This window comes from Vicugna pacos, chromosome 4, assembly GCF_048564905.1.
Source record: "Vicugna pacos chromosome 4, VicPac4, whole genome shotgun sequence".
Lineage (NCBI taxonomy): Eukaryota > Metazoa > Chordata > Mammalia > Artiodactyla > Camelidae > Vicugna > Vicugna pacos.
In genome coordinates this window covers 15,822,501-15,839,296 of record NC_132990.1, presented here as the reverse complement: position 1 = coordinate 15,839,296, position 16,796 = coordinate 15,822,501, and the positions used below count along the sequence as shown (strand labels likewise).

Sequence of the window (16,796 nt, the reverse complement as noted above, 5' to 3'; positions counted from 1 at the left end):
AGCATTTTGAGTTCACCAGGATGGGATTTATTGAGAAAAAGTTACTGTGAAAGATGAGATGCTGTTCACTATAGCACACAAAAAATAAAATGGTTACTGGAGGAAAGAGAGGGTGGGAAGGGATAAGTTTGAGAGTTTGATATTTGCAAATATTAACCACTATATATAAAAATAGATAAAAAAGAAAAGAGAAGAAAATGATATTGTTATGTTTCAAGTGTGACAAGCAGTCATTTGTTAACTTGGTGGATGTCGTACTATGATGGCAAGTATTTCCTTACAGACAAGACACACTTTTATGCAAATATTGAAAAGTGTTCCTGGGATCTTTGCTGAGGAAAAAATAATATCAATCCCCAAAACATGTAAGAGGTATGAAATTCCATATGCACCTTCCTTATAGCAAACTTGTAGCCTTGATGTAAATTGAACTAATTAATGAATTTGATCAGAGACCTTCAGGCTATAGTGGTGGTGAACCGACTCAAAACCAGTCTCCAACAAGACTTGGAGAGGGGTTTTGTAATGTAAGAAAAGGTGTTGGCACCGGACTGACATCAGTGAGTTCTGCCTCTTGGTAATGACTCTTAGGAAAATGTCTCTAATAACAGATTCCTGGGGTGGTGCCAGTCATGCAGTGGCAGTTGTACCTTTCATGGTGTGGGCAGCAGAATGCTTTCAAGAAGCCACAGGTTACAATCATAGCCATCACAGTGGGGCCTCTGCTTCTCTCTTCTCTTTGAAAGGCAAGTTTGGCCACTCTCCTTGTCCCTTTTCTTAAATTTTATTTTAATCAATATTTTTTTCAGCATTATGGAATGACATCACATATCCTATCAGTAGTCCAAAGTTGAGAGGAGGGAGAAAATGTTTTGTTTGGATATAATCCAAAAAGATTTGGAGTGAGTGTAGGAACAAATGATGAAAGTCATATATATTTCCATGGCTCTTGATTCTTTGAAATGCACCTTTTTAAGAAAAGAGCAGTAACATTTACTTTTTGCATTTAATTTTTATGTTTAGGTCAGATTGTTCAAAAGCCAGTATACTTACGTATACAGTAAAATGTCTTTCTCCTGTCATTGTCCCCCAACTACCTCATCCTCTCTTAATGGGTAACTCTAGTTCTCAGTTTCAAGTGTCACTTTCCAGAAATATACGAACAAATATAAATATGGATTATTGTTTTAGAAAAACTAAGCTGATGATTTTTAAGATCCATCCCAGGAACTTGGTAGGTACTTCATCTCATATCCAAAGCTCATATACAAAATCCTTCTGATACATTACTGTAAATGGCAGTACAAAGGACAGGGAACTCATGAGCCAAAGAGGACTTCCTTAACTGACATGCTGAATAAGGCTAGCAAAGTATAGTCGAATCCAGACTCTGAGAGTATACCATTTCCCTTTCTGTCCCTGAAAGTAAAGGGAGGAAGCTGGGAGGAACAAAAGGAAAAAGAAACTAGATCCATACCTAGAAATAATTTACAGATGAAGTGTGATGGTCTTTTCAAATCAACTGCTTTTTGTATTATTTCCTAAAGTCATTAAGGTAAACCACAGCCAGTGCCAATGCGGTTCAGTGAGTTCAGAGCAGATCTCTTGGTTTTGGCAAATCACTCAGCTGGCCCTAGAATGGGGCTGGATCGCACTGAAGCTGAAAGAATTACAGTGTTTCCTTCCTCATGATGACTCTGTCTGGGAACATGCCTGGAATGAGTGAGTGTGGGAGATGAGGTGGCGTTCCCTTTGAGTCAGGACTGGATGTGTATGTGGAAGGGGAGCTGTGCTCTGGTGTTATTTTTGAAGGCTGTAATTTCATCTCCTCTTGTGATATTTTTCTTATCCTGACCTCTGTTTCTTCTCTTGAAATCTTAAAGTTAAGCCAGTGCTTGAGGGTCAGGCATGGAAACCCATTCTAGTCAAGATTTTCCCCCTCAATGCCATGCATTAAGTTAACATTACAAGAAAACTTGCAACACCAACTCCTACTTACATGAAGACTTGACTTTGAAATTCTTCCTAGTTTTTTTTTCTAATTTTTAAAAACAATTTTTTTAATAAATAATTAGGTTTTTATTTATTTATCTTTAATGGAGGTACTGGGGATTGAACCCAGGACTTTGTGCATGCAGGCACACACTCTACCACTGAACTATACCCTCCCCAATTCTTCCTGGTTAATCAGATAAAAATGTAGCTCCTGGTAGGATCATCCTCAAAACATCACTGTGTACATCAAACATTGGCAAATACCATTGGAAACAAATTGTATGAGGACTTCATGGCAGGCACAGTGCTTGGCCTAAGTAGGTCTAGTAAATGAATACCAGTCAGCTTCAAATGCTGAACAACCATTGATCACCTTTCTATGGCATTTTGAAAAAACTATAACACTTGCTTTCCCCTTCATAAACTCAGCAATTAACAAAACAGTTTTTAAAATATGGGCAAGGAGGTCAATTTAGACTCAGAAGAGCACTTTCATTTTTAACCTCATTGTTCTAGAAGTGGGAGCCAAGTGACTTGGTGATACTGAATCAGGCAGATCTGGGATAAAATTTGTCCATCGTCTGTCCATCTATCCAACAACTGTTTATGAAATCCTCTATATGTTGAGACTAGGCCAGATATTCCTGTGTAAATCAGTGTGAATAAAAAAGCTTCAGGTCTCATCCTAATTGAATTTATCATCTAGGAGAAGAGAGAGCAAATAAAATAATCAGACTGTGGTAATCTTTATAATGGAAACAAATAGGAGGCTGAATTAGAGGGTCATGGGATGAAAGTGTGTAGATACTGCAGATAAGGTAGGTAGAGAAGCCCTTAATGAGAAAGGCATTTAAACTGAGACCCAAAGGATAAGAGAAGTTAGCCATGCAATGAGTGGAAGAGAGCATTCCAGGTACAGGGATCAAGGAGGTAGGAAGGCATGATGTATCTAAGGAAGTGAAAGACCAGTGAGAATTTGAATTCCAGCTCTCACTTCAATAGCTATGGAAGACAGAATAAGCTGCTTAATCTTTTGAGCCTTCATTTGTTTATATTTAAAAATGAGATATTTGAAGCAACATGGATGGACCTAGAGATTATCATATTGAGTGAAATAAGTCAGACAGAGAACGATAAATACCATATGGTATCACTTACATGTGGAATCTAAAAAAAGTTATACAAATTTTATTTACGAACCAAAAAGAGACTTATGGACATAGAAATCAAACTATGGTTACCAAAGGGGAAAGGGTGGGGAGGGATAAATTAGGAGTTGGAGATTAACAGACACTATTACTATATACAAAATAAACAATAAGAACCTACTGTATAGCACTGGGAACTATATTCAGTTTCTTGTAATAACATATAATGGAAAAGAATCTGAAAAGAAAATATATATATATACCTGTATATGCATAGCTGAATCACTTTGCTACATGCCCAAAACTAGCATTGTATATCAACTACATTTCAATAAAAAATTACAAACTGAATAAATTAAAATGAGATAATGGCACCTACCTCATAGGGTTATTGGGAGAATTTAATGATTATTAAATGAGATAACATATAGCCTGCACAAACGACTTTGTATCTACACAAAGGTCTCCAGGAGTTGCTCATCACCAATGTGCTTGATCTGTCTAGTCTCCTGGTCATTTTACATCGACTTGGGAATCAGCCATCACTGGAGCCAGAAAACATCCTCCAGTCTTGATATTTCCACATTCACTGAGGGGAGAGAATAGGAACAGATGCCATTTGCTCATCTTAGAAACTTTGGAAATGAGAAGAAAGGGAAAGAGAGGGAGAGAGGAAAAGTGAGATGAGAGGGTTTTCTTTTCATAAATGTACTTTATCACTTATGGACTCAACCTTTAAGTTCAGGTAGGATTCTGTTTTTACATTTGGGAAGATTTGAGGTGGGGCTAGGTGTTCAGAAAACAGAATAAGGAGAAATTAAATAATGGTACCCCGTGTGTTGCAGACACCATGCTTGGCAGGTTGTGTACTTAATTTCATTTAATCTTTACAGGAGTCCTGTAGGACAGGTCTTTCAGCCTCATTTTAAAGATAAAGCTCAGAGGGAAATGCAGACCCCACTCAGTCCCTCTCATATCTTGTGGAATTTACTACAAAATCAGGCAATACTTTAATAATGATGAAAGTCTGCAAAGTTAGTATATGGTATATGTAGTTGATACATTTCTTTATTATTGGGGCAGAACCACGTTATCATTGATTGATAATGATAAATAATAATGATAATTATTAATTATAATTTATAATAATGATACTGATGCCATTATCATGAGTTTACTTCAAATCAGCAAACATTTGTAGAATATCTAACTATTTCTCAGGCACTATAGTGGGTAATGATACCTAGTGCACGCCCTGTTTTGGGAATGGAGCATAACTGACAGTCCATTATAGCTATGGTGTACAGTGGGGCAGGAGTGGTTAGCAGGGTCCAGATGATAAAGAGTCTTGATGATGGTAAAGAGTTTGAGATCATGTCCTATGGAAGATAGGCACATGGTCAGAGTAGCATTTCAGAAAGGCTGCTCACACAGTTATTTTTAAACAAGGCTTTGTAAACACCAGCTTATCCTGGGGGGCCATGTCAATAACCTTCCTTATACATTATGCTTCCTTTTTACTTTTAGGAATGGTGGATGGTGCCATGGACCTGATCTTGATCAATTCCCTACCTCTCGTGTCTGACGCTGAGACATCCCTCACCTGCATTGCTTCTGGATGGCGCCCCCACGAGCCCATCACCATAGGAAGGGACTTTGAAGCCTTAATGAACCAGCACCAGGATCCACTGGAAGTTACTCAAGATGTGACCAGAGAATGGGCTAAAAAAGTTGTTTGGAAGAGAGAAAAGGCTAGTAAAATCAATGGTGCTTATTTCTGTGAAGGGCGAGTTCGAGGAGAGGCAGTAAGGATACGGACCATGAAGATGCGCCAACAAGGTAACAAGCCCCTTAGTTATGGGCAGACAAGGTCCATGGAGACACACACATGCCTCCTGTTTAGGCAGCTGCTCACTCAAGCTGAGCATGAGCTGCTTGAGGGTGGAGCTTGAAGACCTGGTCTGGCTCTTTCCAAGCATCTCTGTCTCTAGTCCACAGAGCATTAGAGATAAGAGATCATCCAGTCCAACTCCCTCACATACATCCCTTTCACTAGACATTGTGTTCAGTTTATGAGATGAAATGAAACTCATCACATGTTCTCCTAAGGGCTCCATGGCCCTAATGGAGATGTGAACAGGTTACGTGTATACAGTATGACTCAGAGCAGCGAAGACAACTGTCCACTGCCAAATTGTGGGCTATTTTGAGCCTTCTCAGTTGATTTTTTTTTATTCTTTCCTTGTTTTCTTTGTCCTTCAGTATTCTTAACAGAAGTTAATATATTCAGAGGAAAAATGCAGTAGAAATTAAAAATTAAAAAGGGAAACATCTACCAATAACTCAGTTTGATTAGTTGCTCAGTGTATTAGTTTTCTATTGATGTGATAATGCTTTGTAACATACAACCAAAACCACAGTGGCCTGCAACAATAAGCATTCATAGCTTGTGAGTCTGAGTCATCTGGGTTGATGAGGTGGCTCTGCTGATCTTGCCTGGGCTCTCTTGCATGTGTGAATATTGGTTGGCTGTAGACCTCTCAGGCTGGCATTGGGCCCACTTGGCTCTGTTCCATGTGACTGTTATCTGTTGGCAGGCTAACCTGGGTATGTCCTCCTGAAGATGGCATGGGTGCAAGAGAGCAAGTGGAAACACGCAAGACTTCTTGAAACCTAGCTTCAGTACCATATATTCTCACCTCTGCCTCATTTTTCCTGCCCAAAGCAGGTCAAGCAGCTGAGCCTAAAGTCAGAATTGGAGGATACTATACAATTCAATGGCAAACCATTCTTGGAGGGAGATCATGATTTAATTTTAGCACTTGCGTACCCAGGCCCAGCTCACAGAACACCAGAACTTTGAAGGAGGATGTTGAGAGCCTTCTGCAAAGGAGGAGTATTACTCCTTGCCACTGCCTCACAAAACAATGATGTGATGGAAACTTTCTCCCAAAGTAGAAGTGAGTCCCAAGCTAAGTCTTTAGGCCAGTCCACCAAACTCATGGTGGCTGGAGGAGGTGTCATTATAAACATTATGGCTCTGTTCTGCCCCAAGGCTTCTAGATTTGGACAGGCAGGTAGACATCTGGTGTTCTTGGTGCTGTCTGCTGGGAGGAAGTTACAGATTCCAGCAGAAATGACCTCTCCTTGTTCTTTCCAGAATGGTCTGGCCCCTCACCCTTTAGCCCCTTTCTCTGGGTTGGTCACACATAAAATGAAGTAGTCCTTGCCAAATTAATGTCATCATAACCACATGGAGCTGTGGATGGAGAATATGTCACTTCATGAGATAATGACACTGTGAGCTCTTTAGAAATTGATTTTTGATTGTAAAACTGATCTGGATAAATAATACACCTCTGCCCATTTCTGATTGTCAGCTTTTTATATAGGAATCTGTAGTTTTTAAATTAGTAATTGTCAAAGTTAATCATGCTTATAAAGTCACCTGTCGGTCTTCTTAAAATGCAGACTCAGATTCAGTAGGTCCTTGGGGAGAGTCCTGAGACTCTAACAAGGCTTCAGCTGATAAAGTGCCGCTGAGCCGAGGACCACACTTTGAGTAACAGTGGTTTAGAGTCAGCCCCTAGTTGAGGTCCACCGGAAATATTTCTTTGAATTTGATAATGGAGGTAATTAAAAGATTTGAAGGCAGCAGGCTCATTTGAAGGTCAAAGTGATAAAAACCATTATTCATGGCAAATGAAGGAAAAAGTTTTCTTAGCAAAACTGTAATATTCACCTTTAAATGACACCAGGCAAGTGGGAAAAGTGCACAACAGAAATTCCCAGGAACGCAGCTCTCCGGTGAGGAAAGAGAGGTGAAACAAAGGGATGTGCGGTGTGCCAAAGCTATCATGGCTGAAAAGTCAGCTCTATTATTTTTCACATGTGTCGTTTGGGATCTGACTTCTATAAAGAATTATGTCCATCTACTGACATGTCCACATTCTGAACGAAGATGATCTGAGGTTTGTGCCCTAGTAGTCTCACAGGAATGAAACGTGAAGTCCCCTTTCTGGGCTATTCTGGGATTGTCCTTGACAATGTATAAAAAAGAATCTGAAGAGCATACTCAACCAGAACTCTGGGAGTCAAAAATCAGCTGTAATGATGCCTCCAAAGTGAGAGTCCAGACCAGCATAGGTAAAGGTTGGTTTAAATTCAGTCAAGTGAGGCTAAGGCAGGCTTGAATAGTGAGAAACGGTGGAGAAAAGATGGCTTTTAGTCTCTTACTCTCCTGAATTTTCATTCTTTCTCCACCACTTAGCAGCTCTGTGCCCTTAGGCAAGTTATTCAACTTCTGTTGGTCTTATTTTTCATCATCTGTGAAATGGGTAAAATAATACCTTCAAAAGTGTCCTAAGTTTTAAATGAGAATAAGATGGTATATTTAAGAAGCCAGCTCTCATCTTTGTATTTAAAATAAGACTTGATTTACACAGTAGATAAGTTCCTGAAAGGTCGTGTGAGACCTTGCGGAGTAAGTTACGTAATGATAACAATAGCCATTTGTAAATGGTGGGAATGGGGTTTGATGCCAAGTCATGCAGCTTCAGAGCCTGTATTCATTGTACTACTTTTTGTGTATTTCTCTCACTTAATGCTAACCACCCTCCTCACTTCTGAGCACTTGCTTTTTTTTTTCTCTTTTTTTGTTTAAAAAAATTTTTTTGAAGTGTAGTTGATTTACAATGTTAGTTTCAAGTGTCTAGCAAAGTCTGAGCACTTATTTTATAAAGTACAGTGATGCTAATTGAAACCCTGAAAAGCAACATAGGGCACAGAGTAGAGATTAGGGAGTAGAAGTCAGCCAGACATGGATATGAGCCTCATTCTGCCACCAAATGGCATGGCCCAGGGCAAGTCTCTTAAATCAGTTTGCTCATTTGAAAAAATAAATGAGGATAGAGATTTTACCACATATATCTGAGAATAAATGAGATCACCAGCATTATCTGGCTCCCAGTAAATGTTCAATCATTATCATTATTTAGTGCCCCAAGTCAGCAGTAATTCAGTGGGACAATTAATTATCCTACTCAATTGTGGAAAATTTTAATATCTCATCTATTCATATAATTGTGGAGGCTTAGACAAAATAGAAAAATAGGTAGTACTTTCTCTCCTGTATTTTAATAGGAACATCATCTCAGGCTGTTGAACTGATTCTCATTCTTTCGTTGATCATCCAAAGGCTGAAATATGGTGCAAGGGAAGTGCTATCCTTTGTGGTGAGTCAGGAGAACCTCCAACACTACGTCTTCATGACACTATTAATTCCCTAGTAAGACATCAAAGAAGCTCAGAAGGGCCTGCCTAGGGACACGGCAGGATAGGATAAACATCAGTATATTGCAGCTTGCTGCTGACTCGTGCATCTGGGGAGGAAGTGGAAAATCCATTTGAGATGTGCCAAAACAGAGCTTAAATTGGCTCACAGATTCTAAATGGCCAAAAGGTTTTTTTTAATCAATGGCATCATCCAAAAAGTCAAAAGCAGTTAGTTTGACCCTCACTATAGATTCCATGTGGGAGTAGGGAGGTGTAAAAGAAGTTTGAAACATTTTCACATCCAAAGATGTGTTTCAGAGTGTCCCATCAGAGGAAATAAAGGTTAATTTTTCTTCCTATTTTCATTTGAGAAATAGCTTTACTATAAGAACTTCCAGTTTCCCAAACATGATTTGTGAAGTTGACAAAGAGGAGCCATTTGTATCAAAATAACTCAAACGAGCATGTTAAAAGTATAAAGGAAATAGGAAAATTTGAAATCAGATGCATGCATTTATTCTTTCATTCCACATTTGCAACTTTATATACATTGCTATGTAATTTAGTCTTTACCAAATGCGTATCTGGTGAAGACTATTATGACCTCTTACTTATAGATAAGTCTTATAACTATTATAACTTAGACACATTCATATACCTAGTTCCTCGTGTTGGACCTGGGATGAACTCAGGCCTAATCCCAGGGGCCAGGTCCTAACCACAACCCTGTGCTGCCTTTCAAAACCATTGTGAACCTACCTTTCTGGAACACTCAGCCTAGTAGCGGGAGATGCACTATGAGTGGGGCTCTGATGGGGAAGTGCAGGGTATATGGAGGACAGGAGGGGGCACTTAATCTGGACTCCAGGATCATGTGAGGCCCCTGGAGAAATTGACATCTAAAAGGAGACTGATGAATGGGTAGGACTTGGTGAGACACAGGGGAAAGGAAGGAGCAGAAGAAAAGGGAGAAAGCTCATGACTTGGATGTGCGTGATCACATGATCTCTTGGAGGCACTGAGTATGGCTCAGAATGCCTGGAAGCGAGAACTAAGGATGTGGACCTGGAGTCTGATGAGTCTGGAGAGCTGATGTCTGGAACAAGTGTGGAGGTCTGGAGTTTTGTCTCAGCTTCTGCTCTTACTCACTGTTAGGCCTTGGGGAAGGGATTCAGTCACCCTTAACTCTTTCTCCCACTTCGATAGACTGTGGATATCTTGTCTTCACAGGGCTGTTATAAAATTATACAAAATAATAATGGACATAAGATGATATTATTACTCTCTTGATCCTTATTTATCATTAAATAAAGGAGATGACTGAAATTTAGCTCAATTATTCTTCATCCATGAGAAACATCTTTGTTTATAACCTTTAATACCTTGATTTTCTTCTCCATCCCTTAAGGAATGAGTGAGTTGTGTTTTTAATTCGGGTCTGTGAATGAATTAGCCAATCTAAGTGACCTTGAGCAAGTCATCTTTTAATCTAGGCCTTAAGCAATCTCATTTGTAGAATAAGGTGGTAAATAGCCTATGAAATGCCTCTGGAGCCAAGCTGCTTTCTTCAAATCCTGGCTCTCCCTTGAACTTGCTGTATAATCTTGACCAGTTTATTTAAGTTCTCTGTACCTTGATTTCCTCATTTGTAAAATTAGGATAATTGTACTACCTATCTCATAGAAATATTGAGAAAATTAAATGTGTCAAGTGCTGAGAACAATACCTGGTCCACAGGTGCTTATTGTTTTCATGATCCAGTTAAGTCACATGACCTCAATCTCTGTGTACTATGTACAAGCCACACTCCATCAGGAAGCCCAAGATGCAGTGCTGGCTTCTGGACACTTTTCATTAGTCTTTAGCAGGTAACAATCAACCCAGAGACATAAATCAGTGTAGGAGGTGGCAAGCTGGGCAGCAGTGGAACTCTGATGTGACTGTGTTCTGACCCAAGAAAACAGGGAGCTTAAAAGGCAGAGTCTGAATTAATAAGGAGCCACAGTGTGAGGAAAAAGAAAAGCCACACTGGAGTTAAGCCTAGTGGGGAATCTGGGTTGCTTTTCAGAATACAATGCCAAGTGAGAAGTCCCATGGTCAGCCGAACAGTCTCCACACAAGGGAGCAGAAAATATAAACAAACCACATAGACAGGAACAACAGCATAAAATGGTCAGGAAAAGTTCTCACAGGAGCCCAGGAGTATGTCACAGAGGGCAAGAGCTGTCCTCGTTAGATTGCTGAATGAAGTACCTGGTCAGTGTGAGAGGGAGCCTAGGGAAGTGCCCCCCTCCAGTCCCCTACCTGCCTTCCCTGCATGGTTGGGGTTGGGCCACTTTCGTACCGTTGAGAAGGCTGCCACTCATGGCCACATTGCGCGTGTCAGCACAGCGGTGTGGCCTTTGTTTATGTTTGGGAAGGATACTGACCTCTTCTAAGCCCCCAGGGGTTTGGCACACATCATTTAATGTCCCTAACAACTGTTTATGGTTGTTACTTTTACTTCCAAGTTACAGATAAGGAAGCTGAGATGGTCAGAAGTGAAGTAACTCACTCCAAGGGGTTCAGTAAGTGGCAGAGGGTGGCCTTAAGCCCAGGGCTGTCTTATCCCAGAGCTCACAGTGCTCTTTGATCTACACCATTCTCCCTCTGGGTCTGCTGGGGCCACCTGGGACCACGTGGGTCTATGTGGGGCCACATCACCACCTGCACTACAGCATCTATGTGAGAGTCTCGCAGGGCACCACATGTGGGCAGCAGGTGCTGAGGAGAACAAGCGGATGTATCTAAAGCCTGGATCCTTCTGAGCATGGTTCAGAGGCATCTTCTGCCCTCACAGGATAGCTCTCTAAGCCATTGTGCCAGGCAGGCCTCCTCTTCTGATTCAAAGTTCAGTTGTTCGTGGAAAGAATGTGTGACCTCGTTTTCTCATTTGTTTTTTCTCTCTCTTTGGAAAGCCTCCTTCCTTCCAGCGACTTTAACTATGACTGTGGACAGGGGAGATAATGTGAACATATCTTTCAGAAAGGTATTGATTAAAGAAGAAGATGCAGTGATTTACAAAAATGGTGAGTATGTGCTTTGTTTCACTCCAGCCCTGTAGTGTGAGACATTAGATAGCACAAAATATATTGGGTCATTATCTTATTGCAGTCTCGAGGGCAGATGTTTGAAATGAAGCTGCTGTGAAACAAGCTAATCAGATTCTGTGATGGAAGCTGTCTTAGGCAATGTGTTTGGTTACTTAAGTAAGTTAAAGTGGAGATTTATATACTGTATCACATGTGAATATACCTACATTGTACATTTATGAGTGTACAGTATGAATTATGAGTGTTCAATAGAACCACATCATGATGTGATAGGTGGGGTCTCAGTGCTGCCATGTAAAATGTGATGCTGTTTGTTTGCAAGGTTAAGAAAATGACCAGAGTGAGAATGGAAAGCCAGCTGGAGGGTGGGCAGAAGGGTATAGCTCAGTGCTTAGCATGCACAAAGTTCTGGATTCAATCCCTAGTACCTCCATTAAAAAGTAAATAAATAAACCTAATTACTACTCCCCCCCAAAAACAAAGTAAAAAAGAAGACCGATTGGTGGTAGTTGTAGGGGGCCAACTGTGCAATCCAAATCTGTTCTAGGTCCAACTACAGTTTGGCTCCACATGGTGGCAGTTGCCTGGTCCAGCTGATATATTGAAGGGGACATTTCTAAGTCCTGTGGATGGATAATACTTACAGATTAGTTATTCTAGATAACTCTTAATTGATTAGTTGACAGGGTTACCTGACATTTCCCCCAGCTTTGCGTGTTCATGTCTCCCTGCAGAAGTTAAGGATTTTACCATCTTCATGTGTCTGGTGGTAGATCCCATAGACTAACCTATGTGCTCTAACACTGTACTTTTCTCAACTTTTGGGAGAGCATTGAATAGCTCAGCCTTTTCATTCTTTTCCCACATTCAATATGCTAGAGCACATTTTCTAGATCAGCTCCAAGCTGATCAAGTGGAGGGACCAGACAAGGAAGGGAGGGGTGTTTTGAGTGTGACCCATTGTTCTCCACTCCTCTCCCTTGCAGGTTCCTTCATCCATTCAGTGCCCCGGCACGAAGTACCTGATATCTTAGAAGTGCATCTGCCTCATGCTCAGCCCCAGGATGCTGGAGTGTACTCGGCCAGGTACATAGGAGGAAACCTCTTCACCTCGGCCTTCACCAGGCTGATAGTCCGGAGTAAGTGATTGAGAGGCCACCATCTGGGGTGGCTTAGTTGTTAGGATTTTTGTTGCAAGTAACAAAACTGACTCTAGCTACTTAAGCAAAAATCAGGGATTAGTTGGAATTATGCTAAGGACTTAAAAAAACTGATGGAATTGCTGACAAGGAAGTTCTAGAAGAGACAGACTCAGGGAAGACCTGGGGCTCAGCGCTGGGGAGGGAAGTTGGGCTTTCTCTCTAGGATGCTACCATTATCCAAACTTAGCTTCAATGAAGTTTCTTTTACTCCTAAATGTTGAACTCTCAGGATAAAGAATCAGATTGGCCTACATATGTCAGATGTCTGCTCACCTAGACCAATAAACTGTAGACAAGGGTGGAGCCTCATAGCATAGTGTAAACACTAGGACCACACACATGAATAGCAGCAGTGTCCCTGCACAAAACGGCAATCACTGTGAGCTGGACAGTTCCTGAAAAGTGTCTGCTACGGGGGGAGTTGGGACTTCTGGGTTGGCCTAATATCTAATTAAACCTTAAGTCTCCTATAAATCCCACACTTTCCAGATCATTTAACTCTCAGATGTGATTTCTGTTTCCATGTCTGAAAAATGCAACAGTTAGAACTAATGAAAACTTTTCCCCCCCATTAGAACTATTAAAGTGGAGAGTAACTGTTGCCAGTAGTTCTTCAAAAAATTGATCTACAGAAAGCAAAAAAAAAAATTGCCCTGGACTTTTCCCAGTTATGCCAGGTATTCATGTTATTAAATGAATATCAGGCCTTCAGGTCTAAGTACTTGAGATGCTCTGTCATTCCTATAATGATTAGTATCCCTAACTCATGAAGAGTAGTTACTTTGCTTTGCATTATATTCATTCATTCATTCAACAAATCTGTATTGATTACAAGTCTCTGCCTGGCATTGTGTTGGTATTGAGAATACAAGATATTACGATGAATCACTGCCCCTTGGGTAATTCCCAAGCAGAGCAGGTACATATGTAAATAGATAAACAGACATTGCAGTATGACAATAGAAGTACAAAAAGTGTGGTTCATCTAGTTTGGACAGGTGAAATCCCTTTCATTCCTCTTCACTCATGGAGAGTCTGAATGGTAAGGACACAGTTTGCCTTCATTTCACTAAGATGGTCTCTCCAGTATGATATAGCACCATGGACCAAGGGTACTCAGAGTCTGGGATAAATTGGCAGATTTTCAAGCAATATCAGACACATTAGATGTTGATATATGGTAAAAGGTTTAAAGCTTTTTTTTTAATGTCAGAAAAACCAAAAACCACATGACTTAGCATAGACTAGAATTTAAGATTCCCTTGAACTTTTAAGATAAAGCAAAAGATTTCAAACACATTTTGATCTCCCACTTGCCTTCTTTTCAATTGCTAGAAGCACATTTATTCTCTTTTGCTCTTGTTTCAATAAAACTGTTTGAGAAGCAGTGCTACTATCTAAAATTATTCTAAGAACGCTTGAGTTGGGCCACAACCATCCCATTTAAAAGTATTTTTCCCCAATTTGACCTCTTTGATGTTTAGTAAGAAATGAAGAACCACTGAAGGCATTTGTCCATTTCTCCCAATGATCTCTCTAGGAAGAACTGTTCCCCAGGAAGAGTCAGTGCTTGCAGACTGTGTATTAAAAATCAAACTGGTTATATTTATAGGATTTCTTTTCAGTGTAAATTCTCTCCATGAGAAGAGATATCTCAAAAACATTAGCTTTATACGATTTCTCCCTGTTTGCCATGGATTTAATAGTTTCCTAAAATACAAAATCATAAGGCTTTTGAAGAAAATAACAGAAGCCTGACTGTATACTTGTTCCTTATCTTTGAACTCTTTTCCTGGCTTCTGCATCCCTGAGAGATCACCCAATTATTTCCTTGAGCTTAATCCTTTCCTCCTTCCCAAGATTAGGAGTGAAGTTGGGGCAGGGCTACAATAGGTACAGGGCTAGAGACATGGTCTGATGTAACAGGAAGCCCACTTTCTTCATCATTGTCTACCATCATTAGTTTTCAACATGTGAGGATCATCTGTGGTCTGGCTTTCAAGAAATCACTAATTGTGCAGAAGTATTTTTCCCTTCGTGCAAATATTAACTTTGAGGCATTTTGTAGCTTTATCTGTTAAGTAGATGCCTGTAAGACTGGGTCTGTGTTGACAGTCTTCCTGATTTAGAGAAAATACTGATAACCAGGAGTTCTTGCCAAGAATATTATAAGCTGTCGGCACAGGTCCAAGCTTACCACCGTGAGACTGATATTCAGGGACAAAGACATTAGTTCCTTTCAGAAGAAAAATTAAACTAAATTCCTGACCACAAAAGGTCACTCCACCCCACTCCCCCTGAGTTTTCCTTATATCAGAAGATACCCTTGGACCAAATTAACAATCTAAAAATCACCAAGTGCTGGAGAGACGGAACCAAGAAATATGAATCTAGAAGCATTTTACCATTGTTGTACTTTAGGTTTTGTGTATCTTGTTTCCCTTCTTACATGTTTTGTACCTGAAAAATAGGTGGGTGCTTCTAGCTTCTGCTTCCCATTTAGCTGTATCCCCTCTCCACATTTGCCAGTTTGAGACTGGCTGTTCTCAAACTCTGGTGTGGCTCAGCATTACCAGAAACAACTGCAAAGCATAGATTGTTGGGCTACCTCCAGAGTTTCTCATTCAGTAGGTCATGGATGGGAGTCTGGGATTTACACTTCTAACAGATTCAAGTAATGGAAAAGATACTGGTCAGGGGTCACACTTTGAAGACCATTACTCTAGTCTAACTGTACCTGTGGCTCCCCAGACATGCCATGCTTTCTTCCTGACCTTGCCTTTGCCTAGAACACTCTCACCAGCCCTACTTTGTTTGTCACGTAGCTGGTCCTGTAGATTCAGCTCACCTACCACCTCCTCTGGGAAGCCTTCCTTTATGCCCTCTCCCAACCCTTAGATGGAATTAGGTATTTCTGTCTTTGTCTCTGTCATTATTTTCCATCATTTGTCTGCTTCCCACATTGGACTCTTAGCCTTTAGAGAGCAGAGATGGTGTTTTATTGATCTTCATTCACCAGTGTCCACTCAGATGACTAACATGTATCAGGTGCTCAATACAGCTTTGTTGAATGAATATGCTTTACTCACCATAGTCTCCTCTTAACAAAAGGATGTGAAGCTCAAAAGTGGGGACCTGAATGTAACCGTGTCTGCACTGCTTGTATGAACAATGGTATCTGCCATGAAGATACAGGAGAATGCATCTGCCCTCCTGGGTTTATGGGGAGAACATGTGAGAAGGGTAAGTCATGAATACTTGATGAATAACTTGTGGATTTAAAAAGCCATCATTGCTGGATTAGAATTTTAGATCTGGACACTGTTGGGAATGGAAGCTGACTGATCTCTGTGAGGCCATACGGTACCTTTGTGTGAATTCAAAAAAGGTACCCTTTCTCCTTACTGTTAACCACTGGAGAGTTGTAATATGTGTACAGATCTGTGGCATCTATGATGTGAACGTTACTTGCTAGGTTTGTGCAGTACCCAACCTGCATGACTAGGGGTTGTAGCTCCAATGTCCTTTCCATGAGGCAGTTTCGTTTTTTGTAAAATGGGCCATAAGGGTATGTTCACCCTGCCTATGCCACAGCAGAGATTTGATTATCTTCCGTGTTCAGTGGTCTAGGAGAGACCCTTTAAAAGAAGAATCATGCGTTTCAAGAGGTTGCATATTAGACTCTGAATTATCTTTTTCTCACCTCAAAGCTTGTGAACTGCACACATTTGGCAGAACTTGTAAAGAAAGGTGTAGTGGACCAGATGGATGCAAGTCCTACGTGTTCTGTCTCCCAGACCCGTATGGGTGTTCCTGTGCCACAGGCTGGACGGGTCTGCAGTGCGATGAAGGTATGTACCTGTCACACTCCTGAAGAGAAGAGGTTCTAGCAGCTATACCTCGGAGATCTGACTTAATGAAATCATAGTGTAAGACATACCTGGACTATTCAGTCAACAGTCCATTGCTAAGCAGAGGGTCTTGAATCACAGATCTTTTCATCCAAAGTTAATTAAGCTTTCATAGTAAAATTCTGGACCTCATGGAAAGTGCTTCTCATACAAATCAACTGGGGATCTTATTAA

The 16,796-nt window shown here is 40.6% G+C and overlaps 1 protein-coding gene across 7 annotated transcripts in view; it reads left to right on the top strand.

Annotated features, from left to right (window-relative positions):
- The window catches only part of TEK (TEK receptor tyrosine kinase), a 113,843-nt gene that overhangs the window by 54,694 nt on the left and 42,353 nt on the right, over positions 1-16,796 (top strand). For all 7 annotated transcript variants that reach the window (XM_072959284.1, XM_072959282.1, XM_072959281.1 and 4 more), the window contains 5 exons: positions 4,671-4,982; positions 11,375-11,485; positions 12,496-12,648; positions 15,823-15,954; positions 16,422-16,562. In XM_072959284.1, the coding sequence (XP_072815385.1) occupies positions 4,671-4,982; positions 11,375-11,485; positions 12,496-12,648; positions 15,823-15,954; positions 16,422-16,562 (849 nt within the window). The remainder of the gene's footprint in view (positions 1-4,670; positions 4,983-11,374; positions 11,486-12,495; positions 12,649-15,822; positions 15,955-16,421; positions 16,563-16,796) is intronic.